The following is an 18,512-nucleotide window of genomic DNA, read 5'->3' on the forward strand; positions in this document are numbered from 1 at the left end:
ATAAACAGCTCATTCAATATACTGCCTTTCCACTCCTTGCATTCCTTGATGGGAGTCCAGGTGCAACTGTTGAGGGTGGAAACTCCACATCTGAAACCATGTCCTCCCTAGACAAATCCTTAGAAGTGGATGAGCTTCTGGAAAGCAGCCTGGACCCTGAACCAACTCAAAGCAAGTTAGTGCGGCTGGAGCCACTGACTGAGGCAGAAGCAAGTGAAGCCACACTGTTTTATTTATGTGAACTTGCTCCTGCACCCATGGACACAGATATGCCATTCTTGGATAACTAACATAGCAGGAACTTTGTATATATTCATCAAAACGAACTATTTATTTAGGATATCATTTGGTATCTGGGTTTTTTGGTAAATACTTTGGTTAGTATAACCAGCTATTGTGGAATCTCTCTCCTACCCTCCTCCTTCCCCCTCTCTCCCCCACCCCCCACAGCTGTTTAAGTAGTTGTGTACTTATATAAGCTGACATAGACATAGTTGCATATATCAAGTCATACTAAGTTACCAAACTTTTTAATTGTTCTCAAATATTTGGCATTTATAGAGAATACAAAATATTCTAGGTAATCAAAATTCATGTCATAATGACCTTTGTTTTATGCTCTTAAGACTTTTTGGTTCTATGTGTGAATGAGTAGAATAACTGTATGGTGTAGAACTCAATGTTTTCTGTATTCTGGTTTTCTATTTTTACAACCTTTGTTTAAAAAACTTGGGGGGGGGGGTGCGTCAAGACCTGACTTGAGCTGTATTTTTTCTGGTTGAATTGGGAACAAAGTGCCTGTTATCAAGTTGACTCTTTGGTTCTGCCTTAGTTCTTCAGTGAGTGTGATCATACATGACAGGAGAGACATGGAAGTTTTTATTTATTCAGACAGGAGCCACTTGCATGCATGAGTATTTCTAACCTGAACCATCCACTTTGATAAAATAAATGTTATCTAAGTGTGACTTTTATTAGGGGTCATCTTTTACATTGTCTACACTTTGAGTCAATGCTTAGAACATATTTTCAGATGAAGTAACTTTAATTCATGCTAGTGATACAACAAAAGACCATCTTAGTTTTCAGTTTCAGAACAATTTATTTAAAACCAGTAGTTGTGTGGGATAAATTTCAAGAGGTCAGGTCAGTTTCTACGTGAGCTATGTATTAAGTGAAAGATGTACACTTTACTATATTAACATGCTGAGATAGTAGTAAAAATAGAGGTTTTGATATGATTGAGCATGAAATGCTGTTTTTATATACAGATAATGCTGTGTTCACTGTTAGGTAAGGATCTTGTAGCATTTCAGTGAAACACCTGTTTCAAGCTACTTGAATCAGGCAGAAAAAAATCCTTAAATTCTCAGCAGTTTTTGTGCATTGACTCATCTTCTGTACTACCAGTAAACGATGTATTTGTAGACCTAGGGTACATCTGCACATGGATAAAATAGCATGACTGGAGTTGGCTCAGGTCAGTGGACTCGAACTCAGAGTGCTAAAAATTGCTCTTGGGCTTGGGCTGGAGCCTCTGCTCTGGGACCTTCCACTGTGAGCCTGAGTCAGCTGATTTAGGCCAGCCATTGTTGGGGGGGGGGGGGTTATCCCTGTGTAGATGTAAAAACTATAGTGGCTTTGAGTATATTTCCATTAATGGACTTTGTAAAATGTATCTAAAAGCTACTATTGCATACTCGTTCAGAAGGCACTCTCCTATTAAAACAAGTACCTTTTGGCAAGCATAGCAGTAACTGCTCTTAATACATAAGACCTTATGACAAAAGTTCATATAGTGCTTATTTTTTGACTCACTGAGAGGAAATTAACAGCCAACTAAAATGGAAGTAGCTCAGTGAGGTGTACTATATACTGTCAGAGGCCACTGGCTGTGTTGGTCTCTGGCTTCACCTGTTGAGGGTGCCTCTGTTTGGTATAAGTGTCTAATCATGTACTGTTGTATCACACAAGAATTCACTTAGTAAACAATTTTGATGTGGCATGAAAAGATTCTTAATGGGTTAGCTGAGTTGCTAGTTTATCAAGTTAATTTCACTAAATACTGCTTAGAGCAGGGGTTCTCAAACTGGGGGTTGGGGCCCCACTTTGCATCCACTATTTATAATGGTGATAAATATATAAAAATGTTTTTAATTTATGGGGGAGGGTGTACTCAAAGGCTTGCTATGTGAAAGGGGTCACCAATACAAAAGTAAGAACCACTGGCTTAGAGTATCTAATGAAAGGTGTATTGAGGGAGGTTAGATCATTTAAGAGAGTTTTGGCAGGGGAAGAGAATACAGGTGTAACTAAAACACATGTGGTAGAACCACACCTGCAGTGCTCATTGCAACTCAGATGAGGCCTAACATGTTGAAGAGCTCCATGTGCTCAGTCATTTTCACAGTGATCAATATTCAAACTGTTCCCTGCTCCTGCATAAGGTCAGCTAACTCTGGGTGTGTTTATACTATCCCTTCTGGCTAAAGAACTGAGTTCACAGACCAGAAGAAGTGCTTGAAACCAATGTTTGGTCACCTGTCCTCAGGGGATGATGTATAAGATGACAATTCAAATGTAGTCAAGGTACAGGCAGCTGGCTGAAATGCATCTAAGGTGTTCTCTTTATGCCCTTAGTATTACTCAATGTATAACTCAAAAGCTTGAGGTAACTGGTGCAGTGAAGAAAACCCTTAGTTAATTAAGCTAGGTAGGAGTATAGAACCTGGAAGCAGTAAAGGAAAGACTATAGTCATTCTAAATTAAAGTACTGCCCCTTTGCTGCTAACTACTAGAAGGAACCAAATGAGCCAGATGTTTGCTGTTATTAGATGTCACTTGAGTTAAGACCTATTTGCTTCTGTCTTCAGTGGCTCAGGAAGGCAAGGTATTTCTAGTAGAGATGAGGTTATACAAAGCACTGGTGAGACCTCACCTGAAATACCATGTACTGTTCTGGTCTCCCATGTTTAAGAAAGATGAATTCAAATTGGAACAGGTACAGAAGGGCTACTAGGATGATCCAAGGAATGGAAAACTTGTCTTTTGAAAGGAGACTCAAGGAGCTTGGCTTGTTTAGCCTAACTAAAAAGGTTGAGGGGAGATATGATTGCTCTCTAAAAATATCAGAGGGATAAATACTGGAGAGGGAGAGGAATTATTTAAGCTTAGTACCAATGTGGACACAAGAACAAATGGATATAAACTAGTCATTGGGAAGTTTAGACTTGAAATTAGACTAAGGTTTCTAACCATCAGAGGAGTAAAGTTTTGGAATAGTCTTCCAAGGGAAGCAGTGGGGGCAAAAGTCCTATCTGGCTTTCAGATTAGACTCTAAAATTTATGGAGGAGATAGTATGATAGGATAACATGATTTTGGTAATTAATTGATCTTTAAATATTCATGGTAAATAGGCCCAATGGCCTGTGATGGGATCTGAGTTACTACTTTCCTGGGTATCTGGCTGATGAATCTTGCCCATATGTTCAGGGTTTAGCTGATTAGCTGATCGGTGTATTTGGGGTCAGGAAGGAATTTCCCTCCAGGGCAGATTGGAAGAGGCCCTGGAGGTCTTTTCACCTTCCTCTATAGCATGGGGCACAGGTCACTTGCTGGAGGATTCTCTGCTCCTTGAAGTCTTCAGACCACAACTTGAGGACTTCAATAGCTCAGACTAGGTGAGAGGTTTTTTGCAGGAGTGCATGGGTGAGAGGTCAGACTAGATGATCATAATGGTCCCTTCTGACCTTAGTATCTATGAATTAGATGTAGGATTGAGGGACAGGCTTTAACAATACTCCATTTATGCTTCCTTTAATCAGCAGCCCAGTTTGTTGCCCCTATTTAATGTCAAGTGGCGCTTCAAGCACATACTTCATTATACACCAAGTGTTGGATGCTGTCATCTGCCTATAGCCTTGTCTGGGGTAGGAAGTTAGCCACCTGTGCAAATGCTGAGTGCAGGCAATTTGCACTATAGCAGTTTATCCCTATGTGTGCAAGTCACACTACACTGGGGGATAAAAGGAGGGGAACCCCTCATGAACCCTGCTGTGGAAAAAGCTCTTCCTCTGCTATAGAATGCCAGCTGTTAAGAGAAACACACATTACATGAACTTTCTAAACACCAGTTCGTAGCACTTGTTTTACAAACCAGTAGTTTAGTCTTCAATATGAACTGCATCCCTTGACTAGTTTGTAGCCATCAGAAAATAAAACCACATCTTTATCTGAATTTGTTTATTGATAGGTAATATGTTCAAAATGACTGTACACAGTATTGGCTTCATCTGCCTTCAAAGGTCACAGGCTCTGACTAACAAGTCAGTCTTACTTAGCCTATGCTAATGTTTGAGCAATTTAAAATAAACTTTTAAATGAGATAAGAATTAGCTACATGAGACAGCAGTAGAAACACCATACAGTAGATTATGACTACTGAAGTACAGCTCTGGATTCACTCCCACTGAGATTGTTCGTTTCAACATCACCCCTAGAGCATACACACACCAGTTTATGTAATTACAAAGCACAATAGCATTTAAAATTTAAGAACTACACAAAACTCTGTACAAGTTTGTTTTTTAATCAGACCAACTAGTTAACTTGATGCCCAGAGTCCATTTTCCAGGCACACATCCACTGCTGGCAATGGACACCAGCAGAAAGCAGTACCATAAGATATTAAAACAGATCAGGTTCTAATACTCTGAACTTAAAGATTAACTACTTTTATAGAAGCCAGCTATAGAATGCAAGTCTAATTACTGTAATTTCAGCATTCCCTTTTCTCCAAACTACTGCTCATAAGCATTTGCTGTCACACCCAGCAAGTGACTCATCTTTTGCAAAGAGGCTTGCTACTTTCCTTGCAAATTCTCAGCTTGATTAGAGCCATGCTACTTTCCTTGCAAATTCTCAGCTTGATTAGAGCCAGAATATAACTTAGCAAGTATTTAAAAAATACTTTGACACAGGTTTACAATATACATCTTTAACTCCTGGGGCCAAATCTTCACCGCATGTTTGTTTTTCCTGTGTCCTTTTGTCAGCAATAGGGCATGTCTAACACAGTAACTCCAAAGAGAACATTAACTTCTCTGAAAGTATAGGTTCAAATTCCTGCAATTAGCACTCAAGCTAAATGCATTAATATATATTGCACTGAAAACAAGACCAAGCCAAAGGGCTGCAAGGTATCAGATAGTAGTGTAACATGCACCATTTTAATTGGCCTAAATGCTCAATACTTAGTGAAGGCTGACTTTGAAAACAAGGCAACACGAATTGTCAAAAGTAGCCCTAACTTGCTTAAAATTCCTCCTATAAATCCTGTTTTTTTTAAACTGTCTAATTAAATAAAGTTCCAAGCCAGTTGTTCTTGCACCCTTTGCTACTCGCAGCATTGGGGGAGGCAGGGGAACACAACAAACTGACTGATTTTACATCTACCTCACCCACAGCACTAAACCTGAAGTACTCCTATAAAAACCAATATCATAGTAATTAATCACTGAGCTTGGCTGGAAAAGTCATTTAGTGAAAGGACAAGAGGACATGATCTAAAGGTAATCATGCAGAACAAGGCATGGTCTACTACATGGGCACTAAGCGCACACATATTTACAACCACATTTTAGTCTGGAATACTGTTAGTTTCAACAAGAGGTGAAATGAACTGAAGCCTTCAGAGGAGAAGCAGAGCTCAGTCAAAGTCCCGGTTTGTAAGAACCAGCGGAGCCACCAGAGTCCACACATACAGCACAATGCCAATCCAGCTGGAAGATATCTTCACCCAGACAGATGGCCATTTACTAATCATCGTCTCATAGGAAGAGTCAGGACTGGAAAAGAAAAAAAAAAAAAGCCAGTTACAGGGAGAGTCACTTAGCTGTGATTTTTGTTATCTGAAGGTAGACTGGTGTAATAGATTACCAGTGCCTCAGGCTCATGATGAGTTGTGTATGAGTTAGCTCAAAGTTTTAAACCCCTAGAATATCTTCCCTGTTGTGTGCGAAGCACAAGCAAACCTTCATGACAATTCCGTTACCAATAACTGCTTTTGCCCTGTTCCTTTCAAAATGTAGACAGATTCATTAGTGGTTATTGATTATTACTGATTTAAAGAACTGGGGGATTGTAAAATTTAGTTCCAGAATAAGTTCAGTGTCTGTTTGGGAACCTGGGTGTGCACAACAGAGAAAGCTTTGCTATTACCAGAATGTAACTACTTTTATTAGCTCAATTAGTAAAGACACAAAAGCTCCAAACCACATAAAAAGATAGCAAAAACATAATTAAGGTATCTTAACCATTCCTCACGCATAAACTCATAAATTTACACCCTTCCTTGGGGATCTGGTGGTAAGAGGGAAGTGTTCAGCCCTCAAACCTGGCATGCCAAACAAGTCTGATACTGCAGGTCTCCCTCTTACATGGTGGTCTCATCTATTACAGGACCATGGGGCTGTCATGAACATTCATACAAATGCCCAGCCTCCCTTGTCCACATTTAACTAATAATGTTGGAGTCTCTTTACCCTATAGGTTAGCATATTATTACATTTCAAGTAATTAAGTCAATTCATTGCCAAGGTAAATTCTCAGATAAAGCATTTGCGAACATATCTTAAAATATCCAAGCCTAGTATCAGTTCAATGTTCTTGTGGTTACCTGGTATAAACTTCCCCCTTAAACACACCTTCCCCTATGTGCCAAATGCAATATCTTAGCATTACTGTAATGAATAACAGGCATAGTCTCAGACTAAGATGTCTCAAAAATAAAGAAGCTGATCCCTGTAATTATAAACAAACTATAAATAAAAAACTTCAAACACATCAACAACTATTTCCTCCCCAAAAAGACAAGGGAAGGAAAATTAGGCATCAACAACTCCTAACTCTCATTCTACATTAGACCAAACTTGTATTCAGAGCACAGCACTAAGTCCAATCAATAATATCTTGTTTACATGTGCACTGAGCTCTATTTGGCTTCCCTACAAATCTCCTGAGTGGGAAGAAATCTGAGGCTAACAGCCATCTTCTGAGTTTGCCATTACACAATCTTGGAGTTGCAGACCTGAAGAACTATTACGAGGGATATGATCATCCAGTTATTTAACTAGAGTTCTCTGACATCTTCTCAGCAACAAAATGTTTAAAAAAAAAACAAAAACACTCACTGTCTGCTGGAACATTCAGGGGCTAGGTGCACAACAGTTAATCAGAAAAGTGTTTTTACATCAATATTTATGGTGGAGAGTTTCAACATCATGGACATGAAAAAATTAACTGAATTTAGAGTGAAATTCTGAAAATCCTCCTGGCAAGAGTTTACAACAACTATAAACCCACCTTATTATGAAGTCACTATTGCGGGTAGTTAGAGGTTTTTGAGGCCACCAATCGAAAAAGACAAGTACACCTTCTGGGTGGTAACATCTAACCGCAAGGTCCAAGGATGCCAAACAGACAGTGAAATTGGATAATACACTCTCTACTTTTCCTCTCATTAGAAGGTTGGGAAGCTACACTCAGTACTTCAGAAGTGGCAGCTGTATTCAGAGTGCAATCCTATACCCTCACCATCTGGTCCACGATTAGGTAAAGGAGCTTGGATATCAGATCCTCAGGGGTCAAAGTTACAAGATACCCCATGATACCCGCCTTAGAGTTAATTGATCTTTCCAATTTCTGTAAGTCTTAGAATTCTATGGACAAAAGTGGGAACCTTAAGCCACCTGAAGATGGGTCAGCTTTTTCTTCCTTCTCCTTTGTGGAGAAAAAGAAATAGTACCCCAAGAGTATCTCCAGATTCTACTTTGATTTCCTAGGTAGCAAGAATCAGCTGTCTTGGGATCCCATTCAGAGGGATTCCTCTGAAGAATAGCATTCAAATGCCTCAAGGCACTACAAGCCTGTTTTAAACAGACCACTTCACAGGAAGCTCTTGATAACTCATATTAAGCTAGTCTCCCTTACTCTTCAAAGCACTCAGTGCCAACTTAGATTTACTGAAAAAACTTCAAGGGAAGACAACTAGACAGCAAAGTGCTTGCCCAAGGTATTGACAGCCTGGGGACAGCTTCATGTGTACTTTCTATCATCCTCAAGATCCCTCAAGATGCAAATGATACCAATTATGTTTGTCAGGTCCAGATATTTTCTAATTGTGCACTGAACTATATTTTGAAACCCCTCAGCTTTCCCAAACTAAAAAATTCCAAAGAAACAAGACAGAATACAAAACAACCAGCAACAATAAAAAAATAAAAAACCAATAGAAGCAGTGCATCAGTCTAGACACATGGGGCAAACATAGCCAAGACAAACTTTCAAATCTAAGTTAAGAAAATCAGAAATAAAGTTAAAGTGTAAGATGACATGATGCAACAACAGGTCAGTCAAACAATTGCGAAAGTGAACCAGGCACAAAAGCAAACGTAGCTACAAGGAACTTGTGATCATATTTGTGGACAGACAAGACCTGAATGGTATTTACTGGCTGTGAAACAAATCATGCAAGATGACTTTTGCCCTTTTGAAAAGGTGTTCCAAAGATGCTGAACACTTTGGGGTAAGTCAAATAAAACCCATAAATGACTCAGAAGCAACAGATCCAGAGTGGGACTATACGGCAAGTTATTTTCTTTAGAATTTTTTTTAAAGTTTCTCTTTGCTGTTCTTGCACAGTCTTAGTTATTTATTGCTTCTACATTATATTGGCCGATCCCGTTGATGGAATTACTGCCCCATAATTCACAATTACATTTATATAAATAAAAAAAAATCCTCACACACACACACACACACTCATCCTTTGCAATGAAATTTCAGAGTACATACAGTTATTTCACTGTGCAGATATCTATAGTCTTTGTGATTCTGTCGGTCTCTTTTCCTACTCTTTTCCCTAGCATTAAATTTATGTTTGCTTATGTATGGGTTTTTTTCTTTTCAAATTACTCACACCCACCTACACCTTTGAGTTCTAAATATTCTGTGAAATTCAAGACAAACATTTAGCCATAATACCATATAAAGGTCTACAATTTCATTTGTTTTTAAACAAAATTCCTTTTGTTCAAAATAGTCTTTAATGGTTTCCTATATGTTAAAATGAACTCTCAGTGAGTCAGTCACGAGTTAAATATGGCTCTACCATCCTTATTCAGGTAGTACCTTACTCCAATAGAAGTTCCAATGGGACTACTCCACTTAATTGAGGGTGGCAGAACCTCACCCTTAACAATGACGACGATTGCCATTAAATAAGAGCTTAGTTTTTAGCGACAAATTCATTTCGTACATAGCAATAAATGCTACCCCTTGAGAATTCCTGTCACACCGGTACATGTACTAAAAAGGCTGCATCTCTTTTGAGACATCTGAAAATATAACTTGAATCCAAAAAAACTGTAGTATCTTGTGCATTCATTACCAGTACAACATCTCAAGTGTGTGTACCTGTACCAGTTGGTGAGGGTCATCATGATATACAATGAGGCCAGGAAAAGCATGAAGTGAAAGAAGGAATAACTGTAAGTCACTCCATCCCTTTCATTATCTACAGCACGGTGACCATCATCTCCATCATCCAAAGAGCCATCACTTCTAGGTACTCCATCTTCTATTAGTGTTGATTCATCATTGGTAAGCGTCAGCTTGTTAACCTGGCTGTTATTGGATGTCCGGATGCTGTGTTTCAGGGAAATGAATACAGTACATTATCAAAATAAAAATCAAATTGTAGTAATCTGATCATTAGCAGTAGTACAAGTCACTTAAACCCAATTAATTCATCTCACCTCGAATACAGAACACACAGCAAAAACAGAATAAGTCCTACAATCCCTTGTGCATCCCACCACTGGACGACCTGACCTTGGCTTGGAATGGTGGTGGTGGTGTTGTAGCCAATCATGCGCAGCAAGCTTGGATTGCACTTCCTTTCTGAGTTGGGAAGGAGATTACATTAGAAATTAAACAAAACAAGAACAGGGTAAATGGTTATGCAAAATATTTTTATTTCCACACTGAACACACAGTAATACAAGGAATTTTCATGTCCAACGTAAATGCAGAAGTTTTGCAAGTTCAGAACTTTGTGAAACAAACAAAAAAGACTAAAGATCATGCATAGGACAAAAAAAAAGTAAAGCAAACTAGAGATGATTATGTCATGTCAATACAAGACAGGTGTTAGAGGAGACAAGGAAATACTCTGAAGTTAACGTTTCTTCATTTAAAAGATGTATGAAGTGTTTTACTGATTCCTTTACTGAACTGTGGCAAAAATACACTGCATTTTCTTCAGAATTCCTAAAATTTTAACACCACCAGCAGCCAAACACCACAGTCATTTAGGGGTTGTGTACACAGAGCAGCAATATTAGTGTATGCTAAAAGGGTGCGATTTCTGAAATGTAAGATGTGCTGAGCATTAATAGATCTGTGTAGACCCTCCTAGCATGTTAAAAGTTCCCTAGTGCGCTTTAACATGTTCACAGTATGTCGTACTATGTTAAAACATACTAGGGAACTTTTAATACATGCCAGCAAGGTCTACACAGATCTATTGGTGCACTTTAGAAATTTCACTTTCGTGGTGCGCATTCCTGCTCTGTTTAGACTAGCCCTTAGACTACACAATAAGTACTGACCAGTATTACCACAAATACACTCATTTTGAAGATTGAAGCTACATGAAAGAATGCTACAAATGTTTTTAAAAGCTCAACTATATTTATCAATTTACCAAACTGCAAGTGTGCACTGATGAAACACAGAAGAGAGAAACCTGAGTGAACGTGCTCCTACTTTCCTATAATTATTGCAGTTATAGCCCATGGCTAGTGTCTCCAAATGGCACCAACATCGGTGAAGCACAAAGTAGTACCTACAGTTAAGGTTGCATAAGCCTTACATTCTAAAGAGTCATGGGTATTTTGTTTGTTTTTAAACCTTGAAGGCTAATATTTGGCAGATTTTCAAATTTGTTTTCTGCAGTGGAATTTTTGAATGTTTGAGCAAAGAGTTCAATTGTTTCGAACTGAAAAGAGCATAAACCATAAACCTGCATTTATCCATTTATATAAAAAAAGACACTTCTTTTAAACAGCTGTAGCACCCAAGTAGGAACTTAAAATTTACCAGGGAGAGAGGCCATCTAGTGTTCTCATAAAATTTTGCAATTTATGTAAGTTCTCGAGGTTTGGGTTTGTTTTTAAAAGAATTTTCCTATGTACACATAAATGATGGTCATGTGATCTCTTAACAGTTAGCCAATGATTCTTGTTTTGAGAGAGAGAATAGGAACATCTGTAGTGAGTCCTGCAACCTTCCACAAAATAAAGCATAGGTACATATGAAAGAAGACAAACTGAAGAAAATAAAACTCCTTCAGAGCTAAGGTATAGAAAGTTGTGCATAGACTGAGACAAGGGTCCTGCTTCTGACTGTACATATTGTACAATACTGTGTTTTAATGCTCTCCAGAAAAGAGGTGAACACAGTAGAATTTTTGTTTGTTTTTCTTTTAAGAACACTAGGAAATTCCATACATACTCTCCCCTCCTTCCCATCACAAGATCATTAAGGCTGCAAAATGAAGTTTCGGGAAGTCAGGAAATGAAAAAGCTCTTAATTGCCCTTATGCATGATAGTCTTTCATTACATGTTCACATACTATTTTATCCACGAGGCAATATCCGTGCTTATTTTGCAGCAAAGGAGATTCAATTTTAGGAAAAGCTTTCTAACTATAAAAGACAGTTAAGTACTAGAAAAAGTCTTGGAATCCCTATTTATGAGTATGCTAGAAAAACACCCGAGAGGGCTGGTGTAGGTATATTTTATCCTACTTCAGTGCAGAGGGATGGGCCCATTCCAACCTTCCATTTCTATGAAATGGGTCCCCCAAATATATGTAGGCAGGAAGAGAAGACTATGATAGAGAATATTGTCTTCTTAGTCTAGAATTTTCTTCCTTCCTGCCATTTATCATTTTGAACAGTTTTATGAAGAAGCTACTTTATCTTTAAGAATACAGCTTTTTTTTTTTTTTAAATGTAAGTCTGCCAAGCTTACCTGGTTCATTGGTCATAGCTGACCAGGTTAAATACATTGTATAAATGGTGATCACTGAAGATTGCAACAAACCAGATCTTGGCTGAGACTCCTATATGCAAGAGACATGGAGAAAACTAAATTGGGCAGCTGACAAAATGTCCACGGTTAAAATGTTAGCTATAGAGATGTTTCTGGGTTAAAAAATATATATATATATATATTCACTGAAGAACATAGCATACCTGGATCTTAGGCAGAATTGACATTACAGAGGCGCCAATACACAGCAACATATTAACACTGATGAATGCCTTATTTTCAGAGCAGCCTTCTGGATGAGTGTAATAAACATAAAACAAGACAACAGCAACCAGAGACAGCAGGTAATTTAGAGCTGTAGCCGACAGCAGAGCTGTGAAGGGAGACAAACAAGTTAAATTTAAACAAGTTTAAACAGTTAAATTTGCTTAAAAGAAGCATCATTATTAGCTTTAAAGAATATTTTATGATTGTGCTGCTATATTAAGAATCCACAAAACTCTATCAGATAATGGTTATGGACACATTTAAAAAACATTAACACTGAAACTTAAAGAAAAGTGTTTTAAAAATTTAAATTAGATACATTCTTTAGGGTAGGGATAATTTTTTTGCATTATTTGAATAGCACCTAGCACAATGGTGCCCTGATTCTGCCTGATGCCTCAAGGCGCTATCATAAAGACAAATACCACCATCAATGGGAAACGTGAGGCTTTAGTTTTGCTCCAACACTTCAACTGGGTATCTCTACAACTACCAAGGAGTTGGTTAAAGCAAGACAGACAAACCTGTAGCAATGTGTCTAAATTAAATTAACAGCACTGTCCCCAAATAAAACCAATAAAATCTGGATCTGTGGAGAGGCATTTATAAGCAGCTTATTTCTCAATACACTTATTCAACATATCTTTTGTAGAATTATGTAGGCTTACAAGAATCTGATAAACTACATTTTCAAAAAGCAGACTTGCCAGGCAAACAGAAAACTAACCAACTAGGCCATTTTTGCCTCCTGAAATAAATTAAATCGTAAGTTTAATGATCAGCTATTATGATCTCATTACTCCAGTGCCGTGATTTTAACCGTCTCCTCTATTTTGACCCACTAACCATACATACCCAAAGAGGAGAGGCTTACAGAAAAAAAAATTAGTTGTGATAATTAGAGTGATCATATTTCCCTATGCTGATTACGGGACACCTGGTAAAATTACTCATATTGAAGTGAGATCAACAGCAATCATTCAGAACTATGCAGTACAAACCTTCAAATTAACATCAAGCTGACTGAGCCTCTGTTAAAAAGAAATACTGCATAGTTGGATTTTTTTTTATTTACCTTATCTTTAAGGTTCACATCAGGAAGGGTCACACACACACACCCCCAAGACACACACGGGGAGAGGTGACACATCCACACTCCCGTACACACCTCTCACATGGGGGGGCGGGGGGGGTGACCGACCGACCGACCCAACCCTCCCCGCCCAGCGTTCTCCACCCTCCATACCTGGCTGGACCCACGGGATGGACCCACCTCTCCTGGGATTTGACACCGTGTCTTCCCGAGGCAACACGTGGAGGACGTGGGGAGTGGTGGGCTGGGAAACAGGGCTACATAGGGTCACATGCCCCCTTCCAGATTTCTGCAACAGTTCACACCAAAATGTGGCGAGCAGCAGCCTTTCGGCACTGTGAGGGAGGGAAGGGATGCTGCTTCCAGCCACAGGGGATGGGGGGGAGGGATGACCTGGCCCATGTATTTGCAGAGCTCATCTCTCCCCCGCCCCAAACCCACTCCCCTGTGGCTGGAAACAGCTTGTTCCTTCCTGCCCGCAAAGTGCCAAAAGGCAGCTAATGCCTCTAGGCTGCTGCTGGCCACCAATATAACCCACATGCCTCCTGTCCCCCGGGCACAGCACAGCCAGGAATGGGTTAAGCCCTAAGGATGTATTGTGCACCAAGAAACCAGATAACCTGACTGCCGGGAACTGGCCAGAGAGATGACTCAGCAGGGGAGAGTGATGAGGGGATGGAGCAGCAGCCCTGCACTCTCAGGGGGAAGGAACCAGGGAAAGGGTGGAGGGGGACAGGTGAAGAGGGTGCTAAGCTCTTGTTCAGGGGGCAGCTGTGGAGCCTGCAGGGTTGGGGTGTGAACAGCCTGGAAATTGCTTCTCCCCCGCCACTCCAGAGCTTAGCTGACCGGTGGAGAAGCTTCCCTGTTCCAGCGCTGTGTGGGGCTCTGGCACACACAGGGCTCGGCTCAGCTCCTCCTGGCCCCGGGCTTTCCCAGGGTGCTGGCCCAGCCAGAGGCAGTGGGGGAAGGAAGGAACCTGCCGGACAGACTGTTGGTGAGCGGAGCACTCCGACCAGTGGCTCGTTCTCCACACAGCGCTGGGAGTGGGACGCACCCTGCCGGGAGAGATATGGAGGAGCAGCAAAGTGGGGGAAAAGGGGCAAAGCAGTGTGAGGACAGTGAGAGGGGAAGCACGTAAAGGGCCGATGGGTGGACAGAAGAGGTAACACATAGCATTTTCTCTCATTCCATACATTCAGTTGTTTATGTTAATTTTCCTGATATCTGCTGGGAGAGCAATACAGCGGTGCATAGACAATCCAGGAAGTTTTTGGAAAGCGTAGGAGACAATTTCCTGGCGCAAGTGCTAGAGGAGCCAACTAGGGGGGGCGCTTTTCTTGACCTGCTGCTCACAAACCAGGTAGAATTAGTGGGGGAAGCAAAAGTGGATGGGAATCTGGGAGGCAGTGACCATGAGTTGGTTGAGTTCAGGATCCTGACGCAGGGAAGAAAGGTAAGCAGCAGGATATGGACCCTGGACTTCAGGAAAGCAGACTTCGACTCCCTCAGGGAACAGATGGCCAGGATCCCCTGGGGGACTAACTTGAAGGGGAAAGGAGTCCAGGAGAGCTGGCTGTATTTCAAGGAATCCCTGTTGAGGTTACAGGGACAAACCATCCCGATGAGTCGAAAGAATAGTAAATATGGCAGGCGACCAGCTTGGCTTAATGGTGAAATCCTAGCAGATCTTAAACATAAAAAAGAAGCTTACAAGAAATGGAAGGTTGGACATATGACCAGGGAAGAGTATAAAAATATTGCTCGGGCATGTAGGAATGATATCAGGAGGGCCAAATCGCACCTGGAGCTGCAGCTAGCCAGAGATGTCAAGAGTAACAAGAAGGGTTTCTTCAGGTATGTTGGCAACAAGAAGAAAGCCAAGGAAAGTGTGGGCCCCTTACTGAATGAGGGAGGCAACCTAGTGACAGAGGATGTGGAAAAAGCTAATGTACTCAATGCTTTTTTTGCCTCTGTTTTCACTAACAAGGTCAGCTCCCAGACTGCTGCGCTGGGCATCACAAAATGGGGAAGAGATGGCCAGCCCTCTGTGGAGATAGAGGTGGTTAGGGACTATTTAGAAAAGCTGGACGTGCACAAGTCCATGGGGCCGGACGAGTTGCATCCGAGAGTGCTGAAGGAATTGGCGGCTGTGATTGCAGAGCCAATGGCCATTATCTTTGAAAACTCGTGGCGAACCGGGGAAGTCCCGGATGACTGGAAAAAGGCTAATGTAGTGCCAATCTTTAAAAAAGGGAAGAAGGAGGATCCTGGGAACTACAGGCCAGTCAGCCTCACCTCAGTCCCTGGAAAAATCATGGAGCAGGTCCTCAAAGAATCAATCCTGAAGCACTTGCATGAGAGGAAAGTGATCAGGAACAGTCAGCATGGATTCACCAAGGGAAGGTCATCCCTGACTAATCTAATCGCCTTTTATGATGAGATTACTGGTTCTGTGGATGAAGGGAAAGCAGTGGATGTATTGTTTCTTGACTTTAGCAAAGCTTTTGACACGGTCTCCCACAGTATTCTTGTCAGCAAGTTAAGGAAGTATGGGCTGGATGAATGCACTATAAGGTGGGTTTGTAGAAAGCTTGCTAGATTGTCGGGCTCAACGGGTAGTGATCAATGGCTCCATGTCTAGTTGGCAGCCGGTATCGAGTGGAGTGCCCCAGGGGTCGGTCCTGGGGCCGGTTTTATTCAATATCTTCATAAATGATCTGGAGGATGGTGTGGATTGAACTCTCAGCAAATTTGCGGATGATACTAAACTGGGAGGAGTGGTAGATACGCTGGAGGGGAGGGATAGGATACAGAAGGACCTAGACAAATTGGAGGATTGGGCCAAAAGAAATCTGATGAGGTTCAATAAGGATAAGTGCAGGGTCCTGCACTTAGGACGGAAGAACCCAATGCACAGCTAAAGACTAGGGACCGAATGGCTAGGCAGCAGTTCTGCGGAAAAGGACCTAGGGGTGACAGTGGACGAGAAGCTGGATATGAGTCAGCAGTGTGCCCTTGTTGCCAAGAAGGCCAATGGCATTTTGGGATGTATAAGTAGGGGAATAGCGAGCAGATCGAGGGACGTGATCGTTCCCCTCTATTCGACATTGGTGAGGCCTCATCTGGAGTACTGTGTCCAGTTTTGGGCCCCACACTTCAACAAGGATGTGGATAAATTGGAGAGAGTCCAGCGAAGGGCAACAAAAATGATTAGGGGTCTAGAACACATGAGTTATGAGGAGAGGCTGAGGGAGCTGGGATTGTTTAGTCTGCAGAAGAGAAGAATGAGGGGGGATTTGATAGCTGCTTTCAACTACCTGAAAGGGGGTTCCAAAGAGGATGGCTCTAGACTGTTCTCAATGGTAGCAGATGACAGAACGAGGAGTAATGGTCTCAAGTTGCAGTGGGGGAGGTTTAGATTGGATATTAGGAAAAACTTTTTCACTAAGAGGGTGGTGAAACACTGGAATGCGTTACCTAGGGAGGTGGTAGAATCTCCTTCCTTAGAGGTTTTTAAGGTCAGGCTTGACAAAGCCCTGGCTGGGATGATTTAACTGGGAATTGGTCCTGCTTCGAGCAGGGGGTTGGACTAGATGACCTTCAGGGGTCCCTTCCGACCCTGATATTCTATGATTCTATGAAAGCAGAAACTCTTCTGTACATTACATTCCTGGCAAAATGGCATTATATACTACACTGGTACATCTCACATCCACTAGATTTTCAAAATGCACACTGAAATGGGATAAAAGTTCTATTACCTGCATACCAACATCTTGAATTTCCTTCCTCCATTTTTTCAACCCAAGATTCATTCCAAGAGTGAGCAAAGTCAATAAGCAGGACCAACTGAATAAGAATGAAGCAGAAGGCCCCAGCCATGCCGACATAAAACCACACTGTAAAGAAAAATCAGACACAATCAATTCAGAGCAATGGAAGTTTTACCGCTCAATCTTAGGGGTAAGGGAAAAAACTAATAGTGAGAAATAGGGTTTGCAGCTTCATTTAAAGAGGTTTATTTTAAAATAAACCATAACTGCATCACATGCAATAAGATGTAATTCAGTGTTATCTTACCAGTCGTAAAGGGTCCCTCTGGGATGAAAAAAGCTCCAACATTAATTGCTATTGCTATAGCAAACTTGAAGAACCAGAATCTAAAGAAATCAAAAACAAAAACAAACAAAATCAAGGGATGTACAGTAATAAACTTTAATCTGTGTCTGTGCTCACATAACTGATGTATTTTATAAGCAGTCAAAAGAGCACAATGTAAATGAAAGTTAATTATTTGAAATGACAGGACTTAAAGTTTGCCTATTTTAGCTTGCATTTCAAATACATAATCTTTGCTTCCTTGTTTGTGCATATCTGAGAAATGTATCCATTAACTACTCCTTCAGAATACAGGAGATACTGACACTAAATTAAAATATCTTTTGTAGGGAGGCAAAGAGAAGCATCAAGAAGTTTAGACTAGGCAGTTTTTGTTCTTAGTCCCGGTTGTATATAGACAGCTTCTGAGTTTGATGTCAGTTTAAACTCCTGTTCTGATGTCCCACGCATAGTACCATACAGTTGAATCCAGGGTGGATAAAAATTACATGTTTTTAATTTTAAAAAATCCACTTTTATTTTATTCCCTTTAAGTTTATTTGTTTTATTTACACATTGCTAGTCTTGGCGGGGGTGGGGTTAACACTGTCTTGCCATTTTATAATCTTAAATTGCTAAAGTGGATGTTTTGTACTTGTTTCCTAGACTCTTAATCTAGACAGTTCTATTCTACCCCATAGGCTCCATGTTGGCAGCCCACTCCCCCCAGCTCCCATTGACGGTCTCCCTCTCTAGGCTCCTCATCCCAATTCCCCCCACCCTGTTCAGACTTCTTCACCCAATTTCCTTGACCAAGCAGTGCCAATCGTCCCCTCATTCCACCTCCTTGTCAAATCTATCTTCCCCCGAAATCACCCTTAGTTTCCTTCCCTTCTTGGCTCCCAGGACAGAAAGTCTCCCTGCTCTCAGTTTCTG

At 40.8% G+C, this 18,512-nt stretch overlaps 2 protein-coding genes across 6 annotated transcripts in view; one reads left to right on the forward strand and one right to left on the reverse strand.

The window, feature by feature from the left end:
• The window catches only part of HSF2 (heat shock transcription factor 2), a 45,613-nt gene extending 38,206 nt beyond the window's left edge, over positions 1-7,407 (forward strand). For all 5 annotated transcript variants that reach the window (XM_073337186.2, XM_073337187.2, XM_073337188.2 and 2 more), the window contains one exon: positions 1-7,407. In XM_073337186.2, coding sequence (XP_073193287.1) covers positions 1-290 — 290 coding nt within the window. In that variant the 3' untranslated portion in view covers positions 291-7,407.
• The window catches only part of SERINC1 (serine incorporator 1), a 26,469-nt gene continuing 12,185 nt past the window's right edge, over positions 4,229-18,512 (reverse strand). The window contains exons 4-10 of the mRNA XM_073337192.2: positions 17,559-17,638; positions 17,240-17,377; positions 12,322-12,491; positions 12,098-12,188; positions 9,817-9,961; positions 9,476-9,706; positions 4,229-5,847 (exon numbers count right to left, since the gene is read on the reverse strand). Coding sequence (XP_073193293.1) covers positions 5,709-5,847; positions 9,476-9,706; positions 9,817-9,961; positions 12,098-12,188; positions 12,322-12,491; positions 17,240-17,377; positions 17,559-17,638 — 994 coding nt within the window. The 3' untranslated portion in view covers positions 4,229-5,708. The remainder of the gene's footprint in view (positions 5,848-9,475; positions 9,707-9,816; positions 9,962-12,097; positions 12,189-12,321; positions 12,492-17,239; positions 17,378-17,558; positions 17,639-18,512) is intronic.

Source organism: Lepidochelys kempii, chromosome 3, assembly GCF_965140285.1.
Source record: "Lepidochelys kempii isolate rLepKem1 chromosome 3, rLepKem1.hap1, whole genome shotgun sequence".
NCBI lineage: Eukaryota > Metazoa > Chordata > Testudines > Cheloniidae > Lepidochelys > Lepidochelys kempii.